At 38.8% G+C, this 27,262-nt stretch overlaps 1 protein-coding gene across 3 annotated transcripts in view; it reads right to left on the reverse strand.

Moving 5' to 3' along the window:
• LOC122817286 (voltage-dependent T-type calcium channel subunit alpha-1G-like) overlaps positions 1 to 27,262 on the reverse strand; it is a 1,023,270-nt gene that overhangs the window by 375,916 nt on the left and 620,092 nt on the right. For all 3 annotated transcript variants that reach the window (XM_044090511.1, XM_044090510.1, XM_044090512.1), the window contains exon 18: positions 16,623 to 16,712. In XM_044090511.1, coding sequence (XP_043946446.1) covers positions 16,623 to 16,712 — 90 coding nt within the window. The remainder of the gene's footprint in view (positions 1 to 16,622; positions 16,713 to 27,262) is intronic.

A 27,262-nucleotide genomic window follows, 5' to 3' on the forward strand; every position in this document is an offset into this window, starting at 1 on the left:
AATTAAATGTTTCTGTTATATACTCTTTTTCAAGAATATGCACACTAATGCCTTTAGCCTCCCTTTATAGGTCTTTGATGCATTTTCCTATCATAGTTTCATAGGTTCATAGGTGTGTACTAGGCTAATGGCCCTGGGGCCTTTACAAGCCTAGCCCATAGGATTACCCTGGCATTGTGACACCCAACCTTGGTCCCCAGTTCCTCTGTTGAGTAAAGCCACTGGAGTGATCCCTGGGGTGAATTTTCTATTTCCCATCCACTCATCAAGATTTCTCTTGAACAGGGCCAGTGAGGTGCTCAGCTTGACATGTATGGGAAGTCTATTCCATAGCATGGGCAGTCTCTGGGTTATGAACTTGTCCCTCCAGCATGTTCTGTTGATTGTGGCAATGAGGTTGAGGTCTCTGGAGCATGTGGTGCGGAGGGATTAGAATTTCTTTAGATGTAAGATTTCTAACAGAGCTGGGTCAGACATGGCTTTGTAAGTCAAGCAGAGATAAGCAGGCAATATGAGACAGAATACTTGGAGTTTTTTTAGTCTGTCCATATAGGACAAATGTTTAAGGCCTAGGATCCTCTTTGTGAGGTTCTTTTGCAGCCTCTTCAGTTGTTGCAGGTGTTTAGTGTGGTACATGCCAAATGGGGCATTGTACTCAATGACTGGCCTAATGAGGGAAGAGTAGAGGGACACAATGACCTCTTTCTTCCTTGATGCAAAACCCTTAGTAATGAGGTGTGCCACATAGAAGGACTTTCTGACCGCAGTGGCAATGTGGTGGTCAAAAGAGAGGTTGCTGTCAACCTGTGTTCCCAGATCTCTTACAACACCTTCTGTGTTCAGTGAACTATTATTGATGTGGTAATTCATGGGAACCAGGTTTTTCCCAAAGGGGATGATGACACATTTTTTGGCACTGAGTTTAAGGCCATGGTTCCGACACCAGTCGTTGGTCTCAGTGAGGCCTTTCTGAAGGATGTCACCATCACTTGGGGAGTTAATAATTGCCTCCAACTTGCAATTGTCTGCCAGCTTTGTCAACCAGAGTCCCTTCCTGTTGGCCTGAACTTTAGAGAAGTAGATACTAAACAGGAGAAGACCCAGGACCGAACCCTGCGGGACTCCACTAGTGAATGGTCAGCAGTCTGACTTGGAGTCAGCTACTTTCACACTGTGGGTTCTACCTGTGAGCTAGTATGCAACCCACCTAGTGATATAGGGGTTGATACCTAGCTTAGTGAGTTTTTCTATGATTCCTGAGTGGGGAATGGTATCAAATGCCTTGACCAGATCAAGGTAGGCTGTATGAACCACCTTGCCTTCATCCACAGCTCTGGTGATTGACTCAAAGAAGTCGACCAAGTTGAGCAGGCATGATCTACCCTTCACAAAACTAAACTGTGTGGGATCCAGAGTTTGGAGATTCCCTATATCCTTGTTTATTAGGTCCATGATGATGCATTCCATAGCTTTGCATATCAGACTCATCAGGCTAATGGGGCGATAGTTCATCATCTGAACTGACTGTTTACTCCCCTTAGAATTTAAACTTGATGTTTTCAGAACACCATAAAATACTCTTGAATGGATCTTAGCAAATGCTTATAAAGATAATGATCTCTTGTTTTCTACTCCTAGATGACCTACTAGCCTTTCTGGTACTTTCTCACGTTACCTGTTTACGTTTAGGTCATCTAATAAAACTTTTACAGGGTGCATTTATTTTGTTGTTAGAGTGGTTTCCTTTCTAGCAACATTCTCCTTTTCTGGAGATTTTCTCAGGTGCTTGGCTTCCTGTAATTAAATATATTTGTAAAACTATTTATCCAGTCTTGAAAAGTCTATTTTCTTTCCAATTTGAAGAATTTTATATTGCCTTCCTGTTTGTTACCTTGCTGTTACTTGCATTTACATGCAAGCATACCAAAGTATATTTAATTACTTATTGTGATCAACTAGTCTTATTACTGTATTTTTATTTTACATTTGTTGACCGGGCTGGTCTAGCTGGATATATTTCCATTTTCAGTAGAGGCCCGGGGAGAAAAGCTCCAAACAGTAAAAACATGAAATACAAACAATGAAGGAATCATAATTGTTACATAGTACATAAACATGGTAGAAATAAAGTATGCATCTTTTTTTTTTTTAATATCAGTATGTATCATTGTGATCACCAGTTCAGTTCCTCATAAGAGAAATAATGAGGGAAAAAAACAAAAAAACTTAGTATGGTATAGACAAATATGAGCACAGGCAAGGAAGGGTTAGTCTGGTTTACTGCATGGGCATAACCAGTGTATTTTAAAGTGTGTTTTGAGCTTTTGTTTAAAGAGAGGCAAAGAAGAGAGTGATGTTAGTTCTTTGGGAAGTAGGTTCCAGTCTTTTCCCACAGTGTTAGAAAACAGGGAGTTTCCAGCCAAATTGTTAGTTTTGGTTATGCTAGCTAGAAGCTTGTTAGAGGAGCGTAGTATATCTAGGTTTTTGTAGGGGATTAAGAGATTGGATAGTATAGGAGTTCTATTAGGTTGATAAAATATCTTGTGGGCTATGGTTAGTTGGGAGATTTTTAGAAGGTTTTGAATTTCTAGCCAGCCCAGCTGCATGAGATTTAGGCAGTGGTGGATACGAAAAGGATTACCCATGGCAAATCTGGCGATGTTGTTATAGGCATGCTCTAGTTTGACAAGGTTATTCTTTTTGAGGTTAGTATATATGGGAGAGGCATAAAGAAGAGTAGAAATTAAATGGGAGTGTGCAATTTGGGTTTTAGCTGTTGGAGTTAAGAAGGATTTGATTCGATATAAGGAACCAATTTTCTTGTTGATAGTTTTAATGGTGTTATTTATGTGATTATCAAATGTAAGGTTGTTATCAATAGTAATTCCTAACAACTTGGTTGTGCAGTCAGGGTGTATGACAATATCATTATTGGAAGTGATAGAGAAATCTATTGGGGTGGACTTATTGGTTGGTGTAAAAAGAAGGAGCTTGGTTTTCTTAGCATTAAGAAGGAGACAATGTTTAGTGAACCAAGTTTCAACTGAATTGAATACTTTCTGTGTCAGGGAATGTAGTGCAGACGGTGAGCTTGCTGAACAGATTAATGTTGAATCATCTGCATATTGAATGCAGGTGGCATTTGGGATTGTTACATGCAGGTTGTTAATAAAAAGAGAGAAGAGAAGTGGACCTAGAATAGAGCCCTGAGGGACTCCCAGGGTGACAGGTAGAAGAGATGATATATTATCTGCCCAAAGAACTGCTTGTTGTCTATTGGTTAGGTAGGACCTGAACCATTTAATTGCTAAAGAGTCAAGGGCGAAGGATTCAAGAATGTTGATAAGAAGGGCATGGTTAACCATGTCGAAAGCTTTGGAGAGGTCAATAAAGAGAACAGATGAGAGGTTGTTGTTATTGCGATTTCTATTTATAACATCTGTAAAGGATAGCAGGGCTGTCATGGTACTATGGGATGGCCTAAAACCATGTTGGCATTTAGCTATCATGTTATTTTGAGTTAAATGGTTTAACAGTTGATGATGAACACATTTTTCCATAATTTTAGCTAAGGGAGATAAAAGTGCTATTGGCCGATAGAGTAGTCGTTTGAGTTTCCGCCTTTGTGAAGGGGAATGATATGGGAGATTTTCCAGATGTTAGGAACATTCCCTTCCTTAATGGTTCTATTTATGAGGATGGATATAGGATAAGAAATTACTTTGGCTGCTTTTTGGAGGTATTCAGAAGGTAGCTGGTCAGCAGATGGGGTACAGGGCTTAAGTTTTTGGATGAATTTGAAGATAAGAGTGGTAGAGACTGGTTGTATTGAGAAAGCAGGAAGAGTACTAGGTGTGGAAGTGGCAAGGTTTGAGCTGTCTAGAGTAAGTTGGCTTGCTAGTGTTTGTATGGTTTCCGTAAAGAAGGAATTAAAGGCATTGGCTGTTTGCTGGGGGGGTGTTTGGGTCTGCTGGAAGTGGGGCTGGCATCTGAGAGTGCCCTGGGGAAAGGAGTTTATTTATACTAGACCAAAACTTCTGGGGGTTATTTTTGTGGTTTTGTTGTAGTTTATAGTAGTAGTTTTTTTTGTCGGATAGTATTGCCTTTTCTGTACTATTTCTCAGTTGCTTAAACAGTAGTTGCTCAGAAGTATTTTTGTTAGCTCTCCACTTTGCCCAGTCTTTATTTTTAAGTAAGATTTTTTGTTTGGTTTCTTTGGAAAGCCAGGGGGCTGATTTGTCTTTCATTTTGATGGTCCTTTTGGGTGCATGCTTATCAAGGATAGATAGAAATTTAGAGTTTAGATAGTCAATGGCTTGTTCAAGTGGTAGAATTTTTAAAGGGTTCCAGTCACAAGCATTTAGTTCATTTTGGAATACTGTTGGGTTGAAATGTTTGTTGGTACGTATGATTCTATAAATGGGGGGATTAGAGATATCATTTTTATGCCTAAGAATATAGGTTAAAGTATGATCACTAATATCGTCGGGTAGAGTTCCAACATTGTACCTTTGTTGTTGTCTATTTATAAGAATCCAGTCTAGTATGCTCTCTTTTTTGTTTGGTTTGTTGATTCTGGTAGTGGAGGTTATAGTTTGACTGAATCCATGAAGGTTGATTAGGGACGAGGGATTATCAGCTTTGATAGTTGTCCAATCAGTATTAAAATCACCAAGTATAATAGTTTCTTGGGGGTATGTGGAGGACACCTGGCTTAGTATATTCTCTATCGTACTAATATTATTACCAGGTGGAAGGTAGATGCAAATGATATATAGGGATTTGTTCTTGTTAGTCTGGAATTTGGTAATAAGTACCTCAGCCTTGCTATTTTTAGGTGGGTCAAATGGTAAAGTGGAGATTTGAAGTCCCTCTTTGAATAAGATTGCAACTCCACCACCCTTACTTTTTATACAGTCTAGCCTAAGTATATTGTACTGAGTATTGTACTGAGTACAACAAATACACAAAGATAACTGTTTCACTCAATATTCTTTACTTTTACATTTTCTTTTCAGATCTACAAGCATGTAATACAGATGCTGTCAGCTCTCTATGGCAAATACCCAAAGCTTGTTTATGCACAATCACATTTATACCAGAAGGTCTTTGTATGACAGTTTTTCTTTGTTCCCTTGTCCTTGGTTCTTTGTAGTTTGATGATCCATGGAAACTCAGTCTTGCATTATCTGAAATGTGGTGTTCCAGCACTATCTGATGTTCCAACTTTATTTTGCTCGATGTTACATCTCTTTACTTCACTGATGTCCTTCCAGCTGCCATCTGCACAGTCATTTTTATAGACTTTGTTTCTCTATAACATACTCCTTTACATGGATGCCAGATATCTAAGCTATACCAGCACACTTACTACTTCCTATTTTTCAGCTTTTTATACTATTTCTAAATTAACCCTTTATATTTCATATCATTCTTGCAGCTTTTATTCAAGCTAATAATCATGCTAGCAGTAGTTTGAAAAGGCAGTATATACTATGCAGAACAGAGTATTCTTTCACAATTATTTAGCTTTTTAGTGAATGTGTTGTGGAGGTGCTGCGTATCTCAGCATTGTCTCAAAATGACATACCCTTTTTTATTTCTAGTGGCAATGGAGAAAATGGACAGATTTCTGGCCTATTTTGTACCCACTGATAACCATCTTTCAGCTGAGAAAACTCCATTTACTATCTTTTCTTTCATCTTACCAAGATGCTACCAGTAGTAACTTAGATCTCTGAGTCTTACCGGCTCATTACCATTCAGTGTGGCATCATGCACCATGCCTTACTAAATTCTATTTATGATCTCTACCCCATAATAAACTGCTCTTTTTTTCAGTAAACAAAATTCATGCGCAGACCTACTTCATAACTAACTCACATTATACTGGTTTAACCTGCTTGGAGCTTCAGCAGTGGTACTGGTTAACCGAAACACATTACATTTATAAAATCACATGACGAATTTTAAAACAAATCACCTAGTACAAATGAAGATCCCTCAATTACCTGCAAATAATTAGAAATAAAATCATCCAGAGTGACACGTGGAACCGTTTTTTATGCTTCTCTCTTTACTAAATACTTTTGAAGATTATGCAAATTAAACATAGCAAGCATTTCAGTTCTACTAATAAAAAAGTCCTGGGGTATAAGACAATGTCCTGGAACAAGGATTTTTTTCTCATTAGCATGTTGGATTTTTAGTCAGATGTTTTGCAATAGAAACCTTAGATACCCATGAAGTTTGCTAATATAAATCCACAGTAACTGCACAGGGCCACAGAACTTAGTTATTTAAATCAACAGTAGATATGTTGGCATCCCATTTGATTAAGCAACTCATATTAAGATGTGAAACTCTTATTCACTTTCAACAAACAGTAAAGGGACTACATTGAAAAGAAACCAGTGGTCACACAGCTGTGCAGTACTCTCTCTCCTGCTGCATCAGTAGACTGACTTTCTGCTGAATTTTCTGGAGGAAATAAACAAGAAAATAGCATAATGAGGAAAACTTAATTTTTTTCTTTCTTTTCTCTCCATTTTTTTACATAGGAACTGTATCCAGACCACTACCATTCTCTGTCGACTTTGTAATTGCTGCTGTTACTCATAGTTTCATAGTTTCATAGGTGTTTACTAGGTTAAAAACTACAAGGGCCTTTTTAAGTCTAGTCATGCATCCCAAATCTCTGACAAGTTCTGGTACCCTTGATAAGTGTACGTAGGGGTTTATGAGATGAAACATTTAAAAGCAGGAGCCTAGGAGAAGAACCATTTACAGGCTACCTGTGTCCATTAGAGATATAGGTGCCAAACCAGGATAAATTACCTGTTCCCCATGCAATAGTCCCAGTAACACTTGAATTAGGTTAGGGAGGGACTCTGCTTCACATGGATAGGGAGCATCTTCAAGTGAAGGGGTAGTCTCTTGGATACATACTTGTCTCTCCAGAAGGTTCTATTTATATCACAGGCAAGTTGAAAGTCTTTAGAACAGGTAATCCTGGTGCTGTTTGCTTTATGGATATAAAGAAATAATCCCAAGAACGACCTGGAACACACCAGCTTTATTGACAACAAAATTTTCCTTCGAAGGAACATTTTGTTGTCAATAAAGCTGGTGTGTTCCAGGTCGTTGTTGGGATTATTTCTTTATTTTCCAAGTTTTTTTTTCCTGTTGGGAATCTGTTTTTGCTGTGCTTTATGGATATGCAGGAGGCCCATCAGAGTGGGGTCTGATAATGCTTTGTATGCCAGGCATAGGTCATCCCTCAACAGCCTAAAGGAGACAGAATACAGGGAGTGGGCCTTGAGGCGATCTGCATAGGACATGTTACGTACTTCTTTTAGTAAGGAACTGCTGTGGATGTTTCAGTTAATGGATATGCGTAGTTAGGTATATACCAAAGTGGGCGCTGTACTCAATATTAGGCCTGATAAATGCCGAATATAGTGGTACAATGACTTCCTTGGTCCTAGATGCCATACCTTTGTTTATAAGTTGGGCAACATAAAATGATTTCCTCACTACTGTAGACATGTGATGATCAAAGGCTAAATTACTGTCTATGTGTGTCCCCAAGTCCATGACTACTGGGTCAACTTTTAGGGGTGTGTTGTCTGGTATTTAGGACATGCATTTTTTCCACTTTTTTGCACATTGCACAGCACCGCACACTACCATGCAACTGTGCTCCAAAGCCAGACAGTTAAATTCAACAATTTTCCCTTAGATACTACTGTAGCACACTATTGTAATCCTCATCCTTAGTGTTTCCCAGGCAAAGAAATACTACTAGTGAGCTGTAACTTATTAACCACCAGCAAAAAAATTAAAATAAAACTGCAGGCAGAAATATCCAACCACTGAGCTCCTCCGTGAACAATTCTGAAAAGCCACCCCTAGTGACAACAGTCTTCAACCTAGTATTATGGACAGTTGGCCTACCCTTGCTTCTCCTGCCAGCCTTGTTGACTTGGGTCTCTTGAGGCAGTGTAGTAATTGCCTCATGTACACTGACAGCCCTCTACTAATAACCCTCTCTAGTACAGGGTGCAAGAGATGCTCTCTCACACACAAAACAGTAACACAAAAGAGGTCATCAACTCACTCTCCACTACATATGCACATAGTGCCATTACTCGTACACATCAAACACAAAAATCTGCATACACGGAGATTCTCTCGAAAAACTCACCTAAACACCAGAGTCCTCTAAAATACAAGACTGCGACAACTAACACAGTCCCTGTAGCACCAATGACACAGAGCAACACTAGTGCCTCACCCACCAAGCCAGTAAGGCATAACACTCAAAAACCAAATTGTCATGTCATTGGAAACTCAATAGTGAGACACATAGATGTCCCACTCACCAGGTTGGATGAGGAGAAAGTCACAGTCAGCTGCCTGTCTAGTGCCAGGATTTGTCAGATTACGCATACACTCAGGTCTCTCAGCAACAAATACCATTATGACTCTGTGATAGTTCATGTTGGTGTGAATGACCTGAGATATACCTCACTGGACTATATGAAGAGAGACATGGTTGAGTTCTCTGAGTATGTGTCCCAGGCAGGTATGAATAGCCTTGAGCAGCATACTATCCTCACCTAGAATGATGCAGCAGTTTAAAAAAATGTATTAATTTCAATAATTGGCTTAGTTTTTGGTGTCATTCAAATGGGATTCAGTTCCTGTCAGTCTGAGAAGCCATGGTCGACAAACCTCACTGCTTTGTCAGAGACTGTTTGCACCTGGCACCTCTAGGCTTTCGGCTGCTGGCAAAGGCACTTGTCTCACCCATAGTGCCTTTTTTAGGTAAGGTCTCAAAAACAACATTACTGACATGGAACTAGCTAACCAGAACAAAATAAGGGTCATGCTGCTAAATGCTATGAACTTAAACCAAAAACTGCACTGCCTGGAAGCACTTCTATCACTAGAAGATGTAGATGAATGGGCAGTCACAGAAACCTGGTTCAAGGATTCAGAGATTACCCCAGCCGTTCAATGCTATAATGCCATCCACGTCTTTAGACCGCAAAATGAATGTGGCAAAACCAAAAGAGGCTGTGTTTCTGTCTATATTAGAGATAAATTCACTTCCCATCTGGTTAGACTGGACAACTCCATGGAGTTAATCCAAGTCCAGGTTACAATGGGTAGACCCCCATTCAAGTCATAGCCAGTTATAAATCCCCCTCCATAGGTCATGATTCCCATGAAGCCTACTTGACCAAACTGGAGGCAATCCAAATTTTACAGAACACTGGTTATGGGGGATTTCAATTAACCCACCATCAAATGGTAAACCAATGCTAGCCCCAGTTCACTAGCACAAAAGATCCTTGACTTTGTTAACTGAAATGCCCTGGAACAAATTTTTCATACCCAAACAAGAGGAACAAACATACTAGATCTGGTCCTCACTAACATGTCAAACAGATGCACTGCTGCAACTGTCAGACTCTCATTAGTTAAAACTGACCACAAATCAATCACCTTCAAGCTGGCACTAACACCAGAACTCTCAAAGGGTGAAATCAGACTAAAAAACTTCACTGAGGCAAACTATACCCTCCTAGGTGAAGGTATTAATGCATTCCAAGCCTCACCCCAAGCTGGAAGTGGTAACTACACCAAAGCTTACACTAAAGCCCTGTACAATCACTTACATAAGTGTATAAACTCAGCTGTACTAGAAAGAATCAAGGCTACAGCCCCAAGTGAAAACAAGCTGCCATTGTGGATATCCAACATCAACAAACTTTACAAATATACAGATAAAGTTTCTGCTCAAGAAAACAAAGGCAACGCCCCAACAATAGAAAAGCACCCTCTTCAGCCTCAACAGGCAAATAAGACAACTTGTCAAATCCTCTAAGGGCTCCCTTGGAAGAAACTTAACAAGTACAGGCAAGGATAAACATAAGGCCTTTTAGAACTACATACATAGCCTAAAAGTTAGGACCCAAGTATGTGCAGAACTAGTGACCAAACGGTATCACAAACACTAACCCCACAAAGATAGCAAACCTGTTAGTGGATAGGTTTGGCGAATATTTCACTCCCTTATCCCCTCCTAACTTATAAAAAACCTTCCCCCAAACTTCCCCCCACCCTACATACCTGAAAAGCAGGTCCGCAAAGCCTTGTTCAAGTCAAAAAACACAGCCAATGGGACCAAACAACATCCCAGGCTGTCTTCTAAACAGGCTAAAACATGAACTAACACCACCATTAATACCCTTTTCAATTATAGCCTAACCACAGGCTTTGTTCCTGAGGAATGGAGAAAAGCAACAGGTATTCCTCCCCCCAAAGGTGGCCTAGCAACAGACCTGTGGAATTACAGACCCATAAGCCTGACCAGCCTCATCTGTAAGGCCATGGAACATATCATTATGGACCTCATAAAGACATAGGCAACCTCCAAACCATGGATCCTACCCAACTTGGCTTTATCAAGGACAGAACCTGCCTGTTAAATCTGGTGAACTTCTTTGAAAATGTGACCAGGGCAAATCTGTGCACACAGCGTACCTCTACTTGGCAAAGGCTTTTGACCCAATCCCACATTCGGGCATTACTGATAAACTTAGCAAACTGAATGTAAACCCTTTGTTATAAGATGGATTGCCAATGCACTCACAAACCGAACACACACTATTAAAGTGGGTGACTCCACATCAACCAGCAGACCTATTACCAGCGGAGTGCCACAGGGGTCAGTGTTTGGCCCCCCTGCTGTTTGGTATATACTTCTCAGAAGTTCAGGTCAAAACTAAGGGGTTGTAGCTGACTAAGTTTGCAGATGACTGCAAACTAGGTGCAATCATTGAATCCCCAAATGATGTCGGCATACTCCAGGAGGTTCTGATGCAGACCAGCAACTGGTGTATTAATCAGTCTCAAAACAAATGCAAAGAAATGCATCATCATTCTCTTCAGCACAAACAATGTTCTTTCCCACTATCAAATCAACAACAATACCTTAAGTACCCATGAAGTGGTAATGGACCTGGGATCACAAGTTGACTGCAACCTTAAATTTGACCACAATGTGTCTACTGTAGTAAGGAAGGGTTTCTATGTAGCACATTTGATTAGTAAAGGCATCACCTTGAGAACAAAAGAAGTTATAACCCCTCTGTACTTGGCAGTAATCCAGCCCATAATTGAGTATAATGGTCCATTCGGCATATACAGTACAAAGCACCTGCAGCAACTTTAGAGATCTCAAAGTTTTTTAACAAAGAAGATCTAGGAACTCCAACATCTGCCTTGCACAGACTGATTAAAGTCCCTGTCACTATACTCCATGTCATATAGACTTCTTAGGGGAGACTTAGGCCTGGCCTACAGAGCAATCCAAGACTTAAACTTGCTGCATATCAGTAAATCAAATGAGACTAGGGCTACCCATTCCAGGACCTAAATATGGCCTGAGACTTAAAGATGACATGCTGGAGGGAGAGATTTATCTCCCAGCAACTGCTGCATCTTTGGAACAGGCTACCAATTCATATGAAACACAGCACCTCTATGACACTGTTAAAGAGGAACCTGGACAAGTGGATGGGGCACCTTAAATTATTCTTACCAGGGATAGAGCCCACAACCCTCCTGGACATGGGCAGTCATCACTAAATGCAGTCTTGGGTGTTGGCTTGCATTTTCATGTTATTGTATTGGGATGAAACGGCTTGGCTTAAAATGACTTCAGGCCTAGTAATCTCCTATGATCTTGCGATCCTATATGATAGTTACCAGGGGTGGATGACTTCCGGAAGGACAATATTATGCATTTCTTGGCATTTTGTTTTAGTCCATGTTTCTGGCACCAGCTGTTTGTCTCTGTCAGCCCTTCTTGGAGAACATTTGTGTCAGTGGGTGATTCAATGACAGCTCCTCATTTGCAATCAACTGCAAATTTAGCCATCTAGAGGTCATTGATGTTACTGTTATTTAAAATTGTGTTTTTTCTTCAAAGTATTTTCCCTAAACTTCTGTTGTCTGTAAAGGTCTGTTAATCATAATGCTGCCATCCTTTGTTCAGTTTTATTATGTATTGCACTTAATACTTTTTTATTTACCTGAATTTGAATTATATAGTCAATGTTTTTCTGCAATTTGAACCAATGTTGCTTAGCGTGTACATATTTAGTATTGTACTTCATATTTGTCTGACTGGCTTGAGTAATGGCTGAAAAGAGTATTCAGACCTACTTACCTGGTTAAAAATGTTAAATAAGATAACCAGATGATGTTGTACCTAAATCAGCTATGTCTTGCTGTGGGGAACTCTATCGATGATAATATTCCATTTAGGATTGAGGGTACGTTTCAGATCATTCTAGATAATTTGCAGATTATGAAATTCTATAGTCAAGTAGTTGACACACTATACTGCCTAGATTCAGTGGTAAGACATCGGGGAGAAAAAGTAAGTAGACACTAATACTCTGCAAACTACCTGCAGAAAATATGACGTAAAGCAAGATAGTTCTTATGTTTATATGAGTAACAACAATTGCAAATCTTTAGAACCAAAAGTGTTCTTATGGATGACTTCAGCATCAGACACAGGTTGACATAACAAAATAGGGTTCTGAGTTACTGTATTGAGTTAATCTGATACCTCTAGAGCGTTAAACAATATTTCTGTTGTCCTAATCAGAGAACTGTGTTCTGCTGCACTGAAGGATGACATCCTTCCTATATTAGTAAATAACAAAGTGACATTTTCAGTATGCCATCTGTTACTGGTGTTGTCCAAAGAGTAAAACTGTCATTCACAGCACAGTTCACAAGCTTTCTGTAAATTAAAGGTATGGAATAGTGCTTTAGGTAATGAAGAGTGTAAATTATCTACTTTCTGTAACCCATTATTCATTACTACACCGTTTCTTTTCTATACTTTCCTTGTACAACCAACCATGAAAATGCAGTCCTTTATTTCACTTTCTTTTGGTCTTGTACCTGCCCAGCATCAAGCCATCCCACAATGAGGTTCAGCCCATATGTATCCCCTTATGAGGTACATATGCCTATTATCGTATGGGAAGCCCCACCCAGAGGATGCCAACATTAAGGCAGCCATGAGAGCTGTCTGAACTCCTGCTTGCATACCACTGACTGAGGGCTTAGCTTGTATGGCACTAATCCCAACTCTGGTGGTAATGTGACACCTTTGTCAGCAAATGGACAGTCTATGCCCCTCAGGCCTACACATGTATATTTCTTCATGTGTGGCAGCAAGGAATACCATCACAGTCTTGGGCAGCCACTGCCCTATCCTCCCTCTTTTAGCTGCTATGGGCAAGTCTCTACTTCTTCTAGGTTATCAGTTAACCATCCAAGAACCAACTTCATGCTCTAAAAGATGGGTATACGCATAATTCAGTGCCAGCTTTGTCAAGCACCAGAGCTGGTACTTCAACTCATGTCAGCTGTTTGTTGTTTTATTTATTTACTAAGTTACTATTATAATTATTGTTACTAACAGGGTAAGCTCATTATGCACAAGTACCTCTTTTTTAAGTGCAATCAATATGCACTGTCTAGTTAAATAATTAGTTCACACCATTTACAAAAATAAACTGAGGAAATCAAAACATGACGTGTAGAATGATGCTTATTAACAGCTTACAACCTTAAACCTCTGACCTAACCTGACAGTCTAAACATCATTATACAAAAGGAAGCATTTTATCAGCCCATAGATTTTAGTTTTGTGGATAGATAATGCTTATTCATTGCATGATATTTTGTACTTTCATGCAGGGTCGCTGGACTGCTGGGCTGCAGACAGGCCTGAGTGGAGTCAAATCTGCTTCTGATGTTTCCATCATTAATGGTTGCAGTAGTTAGCCCTTCTGTGTTTTTTGAAGCATATACTGACAACAATAAGGCAGCATATTAAAGATGTCTAAAATCTTTTGGGAACAGGTCAGCCATTTGCTAAAATGTTATACAGTGTCCAGTTCATAGCTTCTCTCATATGTGGATTACAAGAACAGAATTTGCTGAAAAGTAATAGAAAGTGTGACTTTGTGGCTGAACAGTAAGAATGGATAGCTGATTAAAGTTATTGTTACTGTAATTTCTAGCCAATTTTTTTCAGTGGCACCACAATTAGTTAACTGAAGTGTTGGTGCTGCAGTATAAAATATTAGAAAAAAGAAATCTAATTATATAGCGGAATGCCAGTGAAGCCACACTGGCAGTCAGCCATAACTGTATTCTGTTATAATATCAGTTTAGTACACAGATACAGATAGTATAACAAAGCAGGAGAAGAACCACCACAAAACAGGAATACTATTGGCTGTCAAGGCATTGCCACAATGTTTAGAACTGTATTTCCACTTCCAGGATATACTCCCCATCCACAGAGGGTAACTTTCACTTATCCAGGAAAGTGCACTTTTCTGGAAAGTATGCTTTTTCTGTACTGACAAACATACACACACATACAATGATAATCCGTGCTGAATTTGCTAATTTTTAAAATGTTTATATTCTAGCACATATCGCACAAAATAAATAACTTTTATTAGAAAGTATTCACTGTGGCTTTCCTAGTGCATGCCTGGCTACACCCATGTTGATGTCCAGAAACTTACTGTAAAGTACAGTACAGCATATCACTTCCAAAATCCCCGGCCCAGCCTGCCAAAAGAGTCACCAAACACATTCTCAGTATTAGCCTACAGTGTTTTCTTCAGCCAAATTAAATGGAGATGTGAAACACAAGAGTAGAAGTGGCTGGTCCCAGCCTAAGCCCCAATCAGCTGCTTGCACTAAGAGTTTATATGACTGCAATAGATAGTTTACTAAAAGGTTTGCAGATAATGTAATTTACCTCACTTATCAGGCATCTGTAAAGCCACATTAATGAATGATAGAACTAGTATTTATATTTTCAATCGTAAACAGTGCACAGTCCTTCAGCAGTCTGCCAAACCACATTAGCTAAACCTGACACAGCTATGTACATGAACCATCTGCTCATTAAAATATCCAGTGACACTTATTATGGTGTAATATTTACAATGGTGTAATATATATGGTATAATATTTACAACTAAGAACTATACATCATTCTGCACCAACGGCCTACAGCAGAACAACATGGAAAGTATGTTAATAAAGAGCTCTGAACCAAGCCTTGCCATAGCCCTGTACCAAAGATTCATTATACAGCAAACAGCTAATGTGATCCATTCACAATGCACAAGAAACTTCCTTGATCCACTTCTGCTTCCAGTTCACACATACGATCACCAACATTATTCTCATACTTCCTGTATTGAATTTGGATACCCATGACCACCTGCAATGATTGTGTCAGGATAAATTTTTTTCTTTCATTCTTCTTTGAGGTTAATACTTACATCTATACCTACAACCTTATAGTTACTTTACCTCCACCAATTAAAACACATGGCTAGTCTGACCCCTCACTTCACATAGTTCTTATAACCAGGGCAGAACTTTCTGTAAGGTCATTAAGATTTATCTGCAAGAATGGTCTTCTATTTGTGAAGAATAAATAAAACAGTTTTTTGTAAAAATTGTACCAGCTGCTTTATTCAAGGGTAGATAACTCAATTATGGTCAGCTGTGGGTCAAATTTTTTCTTTTACAATTAAAATTTTGTTTTATTTTCCCTGAAATCAAGGTTCCTGGATTATGGGTTGGATTTCATATGAATGGATCTTTGGAATTCTTATGTAATGTTGGGGATCTTAAGTCCATGTATAAGATTAACAGTCATATTTTAAACTGAAGGCCTTTCTTTGAACCTGTGGATTTCATTTGAAACCCTATTAATTAAGGGGAAATTACTCCTTCACCTTCTTATATCTAAAAGTCTAGAAATCTGAGAGCATGGTATGCAGTGTTTGCAACAAAAGCACGTGATCTGACATCATCATTCAGGACCAATAGCGTGAGCAGCCTTCAAAAGTCACACAGATCTATTTGTCATGAATCATTATTTCCTTTTATAGGACTGATAGAAATCAATACTAAGTACTGCCAAGCTTTTCTAGAAGCTTCCCAAGCTAGTCCACTAGGTTCTAGTCTTTCCATAAAGTAAAACGGCTGATGTTTGGTTAAGAGATAGCAGAATGATACACATCTATAGGCACACAGATGAAGAGGTATAAACCTTTTTCTAAATCTTATCTTAAGATGCCTTTATAAACATTTGTTGTCTCACTCTGAAGGTCTTTTATATTTCACCACAAGACAAAGTCAGTTCTGGTTTACATGTATCATGGTTAATTGCAAATCTTGCCCAAAGTCATAATGTTCAGGGAGTGCAGGTTTTTGCCTTTAGACCACCTCATATGCATGCACCAGTCTGGTATACAATACAGTGTCTAAGTCTGACACTCATCTCATGAATAAAGCTACCCATTTGATGTATGGCACATGATATCATATACGCATGCTTACTATTATAGGACGAAAAGCTGGTACATGTGAAAAATTGACTCTTCTTCGTAGACTCTGTTGTTTCATAGTCCTTGCTGATGTTTTGAAAACTATTACTGACTGGTCTTTAAAATCATGCAAGAAACATAGAGCGTGTGTTTTACCTGCTTGTCCACACCCACAGCATCTAAGCCATCATACATAATGTCCACCCATCCATCTTTGGAAGCAAGAACAAAGAGTGACATCAGTGCCTGGAAAAGAGATCAAGTACAGTGCAATTAATACTTTATTTCTAACGCATTTGCACTTTGTTGAAAACATGATAAATAGAAAACTGTTTTATAATATACTCATGCAGGCAGCCTAGAAAAGAAAATGACTAGGGATGTTTATATTAGATTAAAACCCATAGTAACCATCATTAGGAGGAGGATACAGGTTGGTCTTGAAGATCAGCTTTTCAAATCTGAATACTGCAAGCCAATTTTCAAAAATGATTATTTTTCTGTGGAGGGTCTTAACTTCAACCTCATGTAATGTCCTTGATTTTAGGGAAAGGGATGCAGTAACTATGACAGAGCAGCAGATCACTGAATCTCTACAATTATTAGGAATCAAATTATTCATGAACTTGTATAACTTTTCTAATGCTAACATTGGAAAAGCCCTTCAGTCTGTTCTCCAGCCCAGATGACCTATTTCATATCTGAGTACCTCAAGCAGATTTCAAAAAAAATTTTTTTTTTCTTTGGAGGGTCTTGACTTACAACTTCATGTAGAGGGAGATTCCATACCCCCTCCTAAATAGTATCAATTCCAATGAACTGCATTTCAGGAAAGGTGACACAGTGACTATGATACAGCAGCAGATGACCAAAACACTATAATTATTAGGAATCAAATGATTCCTGCACTCATAAACTCTCCTAAAGTTAACACTGGAAAAGCCCTTCAGTCAGTTGTTCTCCATCCCAGATCCCCTAGTGTGAATCTACTGTTTATAAGAGACTCCTGTCCCTACCCTTATTAGGAGATGTGTCAAGCCACAGTACTATTTTATCAAATTACAGATGTTTTATCTCATACAAGGGTAATATTTTAGTTAAGTTACAATTTTATGCTAAAAATCTTATAAAAATCCACAAATTCAAATTTTAAACTATAAGAACTTAATTTCCACAGATTTGTGTTTGCTGATCATCAGGGAACCTTATCTTAAACTGACTACTTGATACCTGCTAACATATGGTCTTTTTATGGCACATTGCTTTCTGAGGAAATAATTTTAACCTATTATCAACAAACAGAAGACTGAAGCGATCTCATTGAGCAAAAGGCAAAGACATTATCTACAGAAGCATCTTTACTATGTTAATCCTAATACCAATTTATTTGGTAATAAAAAGACAGAGGTCCAGTAAATAAGGAAGGCTAAAGCTTTATCTACCAATGAAATAATCTTCCATATGAATTTTTTTTGGCTAAAAACAAAGATGAGGCAAAACTCCATTTATCATTATTATTACTATCAAAAGGATACGTGTTTGTTATATGCTACAGAAATGCTTCTAATACAGGGGATTACAATTTGCCCTCTGAGCATTACCAATGTGTTAATGGGTTTAAGATTTAAGAAAGGGATGTCAAAAAAGTACCCTGACAGTAGAGTGAGCTTGAGTGGTGACTCAGGTGTAAACTGGCATCCATTTTGAAAACACATACATCAAATAGATGCACAAACAGAGATGAGTACATGAGAGCTAAATGTGTAAAATGAACCAAAGGAATCCAGCACTCCAAAATAATCTACTCAATCTTTATTTCACTGACAAAAACACGCTGAAAAGAAACAAACAACCAAAACTCAGAACATTTCTGCTCATCGGACTCATCAGTGATATTGAAAACAGTATGTATACCTGACATCTCTCACTAATTGGTTTAATGCATAAAACCTGACTCTAAACACCAAATATATATTGCAGTGCATTTGGCTAAATCTACATTAAGTTGACATCTACTAAGTCGACACAATTTGGCCAACTAAGCAAATGGTTGACTGTTGTGTGAGACTGTACAATTCTCAGGGTTAGGAAATATTCTTTGATCTTGGAGTTAATATATCATTAGCAGCCTGCACAAAAATGTTTTTTTTTCTTTTTGCTACTTCATTTTTTTTTCTATTTTAACTTTATGTTTGACAAGGATATTGTTCGTTGTATGTGGACTAATATATTGTCATTTGCATTGTTGACATTCTACATCCATTGATTATTCTAAGTAGACTCCTATCTATCTGCATCTATATCTATATCTATATCTATATATATATATATCTAGGTCTACTTCAGAAGACTGAAAAACCAAAAGGCTGAATCCTAAAAGACTGAAAGTTCAAAATACTCAATGATAAAATTTGCCCCTTCTCCACTCCTGTGTGATCTTGGAGTTGGTATATATAGTAAGCAGGGGATGTGGGTGGCACAGCTCCCCATATGAGGGGTGCAGGGGGGCTTGCCCCTGCATTAAAATGTGTTCAGTATTTTGAATTTTCAATCTTTTCGGAGTCAGTCTAAATGAAATAGACCCTTCTCTTTCTCTCTCTCTCTCAAAATCCTGGAAGCACACAGGATACCAACACTTACTATATTCCAGCACAAGTACATACAGAAGCATATTACCCTTCAACTATACACAGGTGGGCTTGCCCCCCTGCTTATACTTGGAGAAGAGTAATATGGTTTGTGTTTTATTTGTTTCTGTATGTACTTGTGCTGGAATATAGTAAATGTGTTGGTATCCTCCGTGTTTTCAGGATTTTGAACTTTCAGGATTTTGGTCTCAGGATTTTGGTCTTCAGGATTTTGCACTTTCAGGATTCTGTAGCGCTCCCATATTTTATATATATATATATATATATATATATATATATATATATATATATATATATATATAATATATATATATATATATATATATATATATATATATATATGTATGTGTATATATATATATATATATATATACATATATATATATATATATATATGTAGGTTCATAGGTTCATAGGTTCATACTAGGCTATCTGCCCTGAGGCAATTATAAGCCTAGCCCGATTCTGTATGGCTTACGCCACCCCTTGATTTGAGTATACTGTGCCCTTTTAAGGTTTAGTTTACTGTGCCTCTGTCTAATAGTGACACGGAGTAATCCCTGGGACAAACCTACGATCCCCCATCCACCTATCGAGATTCTTCTTGAAGAGATTCAGTGAGGTGCTCTGCCTCACATGAACTGGAATTCTATTCCAGAGCGAAGGGTGCCTCTGGGTTATGAACCTGTCCCTCCAGCAAGTTCTATTTATTTCTGTGCTGAGGTTCAAGTCCCTCGAGTGTGTGGCTCTAAGGGATTTAGATTTACTGAGGTGGAGCACGTCCATTAATTCTGGATTTGACATAGCTTTGTATGTCAGGCATAGATCGCCTCGAAGTAGGCGGTATGCAACTGAGTAGAGCTGGAGTTTTTTTAACCAAGCAGCATATGGCGTCTGTTTGAGACCCTTCATCCTCTTGGTGAGATACTTTTCGGGTCTTTCTAATTGCTGCTGGTGTCGGGTAAGGTACATCCCAAAAGGGGCATTGTATTCTATGATGGGCCTGATGAGGAATGAATAAAGGGGCACGATTACCTCTCTTGATCTAGATGTGAAACCCTTCGTGATGAGGTGGGCTATGTAGAAGGTCTTTCTAACCACTTTGGCAATGTGGTTTTCAAAGGAGAGATTGCTATCAACTTGGGTCCCCAGGTCCCTAATAACTTTCTCTGTACTTAATGGGTTTCTGCCAATGTGGTAATTTGTGGGCACATTGTTTTTGCCAAAGGGTATGACTATATATTTTTTGGCATTTAGCTTTAAACCATGGCGCTGGCACCAGTTATCTGTCTCTGTAAGACCTTTTTGAAGGATGTTTTGTGTCAGCTGGAGAGTTGATTATGGCGCCCAGTTTGCAGTCATCTGCGAACTTGGTGAGCCATAGTCCTCCCATGTTTGCCTGTACCTCGGAAAAGTATATACCGAACAAGAGTGGTCCCAGGACAGAACCCTGTGGGATGCCACTTGTGACCGGTTTCGAGTCTGACATGGCTCCAGCAACTCTCACTCTGTGGGTTCTGTCTTTGAGCCAGTTTGCGACCCATCTTGTGACATAGGGGTTTATATTTAAGCTGGATAGCTTATCTATGATGCCCGAGTGGGGTATTGTGTCAAATGCCTTTGCAAGGTCCAGATAGGCTGTGTAGGCTACCCTCCCTTCATCTATGGCTTTGGTGACTGTTTCGAAGAAGTCAACCAGGTTCAAAAGGCAGGATCTGCCCTTGACAAAGCCGAACTGGGTAGGATCTAGTGTCTGTAGGTCCCCATTGTCTTGGTTTATGAGCTCCATGATGATCCTCTCCATAGCCTTGCAGACTAAGCTAGTCAGGCTTATGGGGCGATAGTTTCCAGGGTCCGTAGAGGCTCCACCTTTGTGGAGTGGGACCACTGTTGCTGTACGCCATTCTGTGGGCACATATCCTGTAGTGAGGCTGAGATTGTATAGCTGTTTTATTTGAGGGATTAGTTCCTCTTGGAGTTCATGTAGGACGCAACCTGGGACGCTATCTGGTCCAATGGAAGCAGTGTTTTTTGCTTTGGAGAGGGCAGCCTTCACCTGAGCATCAGAGATGTTTGGGTGGCAGCCCTCTGCTGGGATAGATACTTGCTCTTTTGGGGGGGAGGGGGTGGAGAAGTTTGCACTGATCCTGTCTGCCAGGATATTGGTGATGTCTGTGGGTTCAGTGTATTTTTTGTCATTTAGAATCAACTCAGAACAAGTCTGGGAGTTGCATCCCAGGTTTCTAACATAACTGAAAAAAGCCTTATGATTGTCTTTGGTGTCCTGTGCAATTTTTCTCTCGAAGCTGGCCTTGAAGGATTTTATGAGGGATCGTAATTTAATGCTAGTACTGATCAGAGATGCCTTCCCTATTAGGGATTTTGCTCTATCATGTAGTAGCTTCCTCCTTGTGTTGTACAGTTTATTTATGGAAGGGGTCCACCAGACTGGACGCCTGCCTTTGGATGATTGGGTCTTGGTTTTGTTTGGGATAGCATGATCCATGCATTCCTGGAGATGTCCGTAGAATGCGTTTATATAGGATTCTGCAGTTTGGGCCGTAGTTTCCACTGGCCCTGGGGCCTTGAAGGATTCCACTTCAGTTTTGAGAAGTGAGAAGTTCGCTTTTGAGAAGTTTTTCACTGTGGTTTTCTGGGCTGGGGGTGGGGTCTGGATATGGACATCCAGTGAAATTAATTTATGGTCTGATCTTACCAATGGGGGATATACTTCTGGTGTGGAGCATAGAGTCCCCATGTTGGTAATGATCAGGTCTAGTATGTTGTCCCCTCTTGTGGGAGTGGTGACTAGTTGTTCCATAGCATTTGAGTTTATAATTTCCAGGAACCTTTGGGCTAAGGTGCTGGGGCTTGAGTAGTGCTCCCAGTCAATGTTTGGGTAGTTGAAGTCGCCCAATATAATGGTGTTCGGAGAGATCTTCATATTCTCCAATGTTTTCAGGAAAGCCGAGTGGGACTCCTGACTTTGAGAGGGTGGTCTGTAAGATGCTATAAACTGAAAAACAGTCTTGCCCACTGTTAGTTGCACATGGATTGTTTCCGATACTTCATGCAATGCCACTAACCTGGAGGTGTGGATAACCTTGATAAATATGGAAACTCCCCCTCCTTTTGTGGTTCGGTCCGGGTTTTGGGGCTGAAAGGCATGATATGAGGTATAGCCTGGTAGTGCTGGGGTACTCTCTGGAGCCTTGAACCAGGTTTCTGTCACTGCACAGATATCAATGTTCTCCATACTGAGGAGAGCTTCGAGTGCGTGCATCTTGAGGTTAAGACTTCTGGCGTTTAGCAGCATTACCCTTAGTTTCTTGTTCCTTGTGCTGTCTATGGGGGTGGGTTTGACTTTTGAGCCTTGCCTAAAAAAGGCACTATGGGGGTGGCAAGAGCCTTTGCCAATATCCGAAAGCTCAGTGGTGACAGGTGCAAGCCGTCCCTAGCGAAGCAACGTGGCTTGTCGAGCATGTCATTCCAGGCTGACAGACACTGGATCCCCTTTGAATGACACCAAAATTTTAGCCAATTGTTAAAATCGATCATTTTGTCTTTGTACTGTGGCATCATTCTAGGTGAGGGTAAGATGCTGCTCAAGGTCAGGGTCATAGCAGCCTGGGCTACATGATCAGAGAGCTCCTCTATGTCTCTTTTCATGTAGTCCAGGGAGGTACATCTCAGGTCATTCACACCAGCATGTACAATGACTGAGTCATATTTGTATTTGCTTTGGAGTGACCTAAGTGCTTGCGTTATGTGGCAGATCCTAGCACCCGACAGGCAGCTCACCATGACCTTCTCTTTATTCAGCCTGGTGAGCGGGACGTCAGTGTGTCTGACAATAGAGTCACCTATTACAAGAGTATCAGGTGTGTTATTCAGCCTTAAGGGCTGTGGCTGCTTGGCACACTGACTTTGTGGGCTATGTGTTGTGCATGTTTTGTTTTGAGGTAGAGTTTGCTTGGATGTCTGCTTTGGAGGTCTCTGTTGCTTAGGTAGATTTTTATTTAGAGCCTCCGAGTATGTTTTTGTGTATTTATGTGTTTGGTTCGCTGATGTGGTGGGACTATGTGATACTGGAATTGTGTTGTGTGAGGTTACCTTCTCCTCCTGACTGATTACACCAGTTTTGAGATGAGAGAGCTCAAGAGGAGAGGATATATATATATATATATATATATATATATATATATATATATATATACTTGATATAGAGGAAAAAACAGAACATCAAAATTTTAAACATCGAGATGAAAATAGCAAAATTCCACATAGTCAAATGTTTAGAAAGCTGAAATCTGGAACATCGAACTGTGTATGCTGAATGGAGATGGCACTACACTTAAAAGAATACAGCATACCAGACAAAACTGCAGTTTCTCAATGCTTTTCAATGGAGATCATGGTAGAGTGAGGATTGTGAAATATATCCTTTTCCGCACTGTAGTACGATCTCGGATTTGGTATATATGATTTGCAGGAGGTGTGGGGGGTGCAGCAGGGCTTGCCCCTGAGCAAAAATGCTGAGAAGGTATGCTTCTCTTGTGTATGCTGTCTTTAAATGGACAGCTATTCTGTTAAGTTTAGAGCGATTTCCATTCAGCATACGTACTTACAATATGTTGTTAGCACTGGTTTACCTTTTTGTGACAGTGTTGTGTTTTACAGCTGTTCGAAAGAATCTGGGCTTGAAAAGTAGCATCCACCATAGTATTCGCTTTTTTTTTTTTTTTTTTTTTTTTTTTTGCAGTACAACATCGTAAAGGCATACCAACATTTTTGAAGCTTACACAGTTTCAGTGACTGGAGTGCAATGTTATAAGGTGGGTTAATATAAATTTTTGACTTTGTAAGATTTTGCTATTTTTGCCTCGTTGTAGAATTTTGACGTTCTGGTTTTTTGACTATATCAAGTAGAGCCATATATATACATTATATATATATATATATATATATATATATATATATATATATATATATATACATTATATATATATATATATATATATATATTAGATATAGATTACACACACATATATATATATATATATATATATATATGCATATATACATATATATATATATATATATATATATATATATATATATACATGTAGACATATATATATATATATATATATATATATATATATATATATATATATATATATATAGATATATAGATATAGATAGAGAGAGAGAGATCGATGCATCCATCCATAGATACATATGCTGGTTTATGCATTTGCTCTTGTTTGATAACAGAAAGAGGCAATTAACTTATTCAGCCTGGTCTTTAAGTGAATGTAATTTTTTTATGCCCCTTTCATGTTCTCTTCTCCACTTTTCCATCCTGTTCTATACCCTCCGGAATACCTCCTTGGATTCACTCTCTTCTCTCATTCCAGCATCCATTTCATGAAACTACAGTTCTGTGCATAATGGAGCACTATCACAGATCCATGGAGTAACGAGTCCCTACAATATGCTATGCTTCACCCTCCTCCTCACCCTTATTATGATGACCCTTTATCATTTCCAGAACATGATGTTTTGCACGCACATGCAAAGTTCTCCTGCCCCTCTTCTGTTCACTAGTGAGAAAGACATTTAGCTCTTCTAGTGCCTGGTCACCTCCACTTCACTTCACGCCAAACCCACTTCTTGTAGCTTCCTTCTGCAGACCTAACATCTAACACAAGTTCTCAAAAGCTAAACAACTTACTCAAAGTGTGGCACAGACAGGTTCTATTTGTAGGAAGTGAGATTTATGCTGATGTACATTACATTAAAATCAACTTACTTTCTCAGGTCATACCTAATTTAATTAATGTACTATAAAATGAAAAAAAAAACACTAGGAGTCTGACTCTTAAGTTTTTTTTTTCTGTTTACTTCTGAACATATTTGTCTATTTTTCTACAGGTATTGCCAGAAAAGCATATGTTCTATAAATCTAACTAACACATTTTCTTATCCAATAACTTCATGGTTCTATACAATATATTTCCATTTCTTAGTGAACTAGATATTCCTAATTAAAAGAAAAATCACTGAGATGTTGGAAAAGGAAACAACCTTTACCTATGTCAAATATGGCTGACCAAAAAAAAAAACACTAAAGTATCAGAAGAACATGGAAATAAATTTTACAGAAGTCACATATGGCTGTTGCAAAGTGATATCATACCGGGAAAAAATTAGAGATAGTGAGATAAGCACCTTGGTGTTTTGCACAGATGACACTAGAAATCATAACATTTCAAAACATGGGACAATCACAGGCAAATCAAGTGCCAAAATCAATGTCTAAGTGATCTGGTAAAGGATATAAGAAGTACCCATCAAATAAATTTTGGAGTACTCAATCTAAGCAGAATTTGAATACTGGTGTAGTAAGACAAGAGCTCTATAAGTTCAAAGGATTATAGCAGCATATTATGCTAACAACTACTTGGGTCTTTATAACCTTAGCCAAGCATCCCAATTGCATCCTACACGTTTATGTGCCTTAGAGGTTATTTTTAGAAGTATATGTAGGTCATGACAAGATTTACAGGCTGCCTCTGTCCATTGGAGACATAGGTGCAAGACCCAGAATGTACTTCCGATTTCTCATCCACTGATCTAGGTTTCTGTTGAATATGATTAGTGAAGAGCTCTGTTTCATGTAGATGGGAAGCCTGTTCCAGAGAAGGGGAATTTTCTGAGACATATAACTGTCCCTCCAAAATATCCTATTTATGTTAAAAGCAAAGTTTAAATCTCTAGATTGAATAATTCTGATGATATTCATTTTTCAGATATGTAAAAGTGCTGTCAGAGTGACATTCAAGGATGCCTTACATGCCAGACATAAATCAAGTCTCAATAGTCTGTAGGACACAGATTTGAGATTTAAGGCTTTGTGGAGATCTGCACAGGTCATCCTGTTTTTGCCTTGCATTCTTTTTGTGAGGAACCTCTGTGGATTTTCCAGTTATTGTATGTACCTGGTCGGGCACATACTAACGGTGGCAATTTACTCACTGATGGGCCTGATGAGGGCTGAAAACAGTGAAATGATGACTTCCTAGGACCTATATGCCATGTCCTTGCTTACAAGTTGAGCAACATAAAATGATTTCCTTACTATCTTAGATACATGTTTTTTACTCCAGTGGGTAGTTAGAAGAGGCAGGTATTTAACTGAAGTTACCCCTAATCTGTTAAGGATTGATTCCCCTTGTTTTAACTTGGCAACCCCAACTCTGCAGTAGTTGGGAAGGTTTCCTTACACTTCTGTTGTCAAAACCAGATCTATAATGAATGAGCTTTTTCTTACTGTGCTAATGTACTAAGCACAGATCTGACTTTGTGCCTTCCATGCCTTCCAAAGATTTACATGGAATCTTATATGTTTTAGTTTTTTATGTGTCTTTACATACATAATCTTATGGCTTGCAAATGTATATACTTTTTGTGCATTGTATATAGTTTAAAAATTATACCTGTTTAAAGGTGTACGGGAATGAGATGGTTATGTTTACCAACAAAGTCTTCAAGTTTATGTTTCATCGACATCCTGTATATTTCTTTTTTATATCAGCTCTGAGACCCGGTGAACTCACACTTCGTATATGTAAGACCCGTTTTCAGACCATCTCACTGTTCCAGGACTTGCACTTACAAATCTTAGAAATTAAAACCTTTGACCCAAAGATTTGTATCGAAGACAATAAAATGAAAATGTTCAGCAAATGAAAAAGTTTAGAAAATAGCATTAAGGAAAATAACATCAATGTACAACATAAAATGAAGGAAACGTTCATGCTATGATGTGAATAATGCATCATAGAAAAGTGTAAAAAATTCATAGTAGTGTTAAGATGGTCCACATAAGCAATTAGTTCACTTTCACACCCCTCCCATACAAAAAAAAATATTGCCCACAAACCTCTTGAAAAATGCTACATTTCTAACATAGTGACTGATTATGTGGACCATCTCATGGAATTTTTGGATGTTAGTGTTATATATGATGGAACAGAAATACAAACCTCTGTTTTTAATAAGTAAGTAAATAAAAATAAATATTTGCATAGGAAAAGCATGAACCCCCCCATGTGTACAAGGGTATTGTTAAAAGTCAAATGA

This window comes from Protopterus annectens, chromosome 12.part0 (genome assembly GCF_019279795.1).
Source record: "Protopterus annectens isolate FY-2018-M chromosome 12.part0, PAN1.0, whole genome shotgun sequence".
Lineage (NCBI taxonomy): Eukaryota > Metazoa > Chordata > Ceratodontiformes > Protopteridae > Protopterus > Protopterus annectens.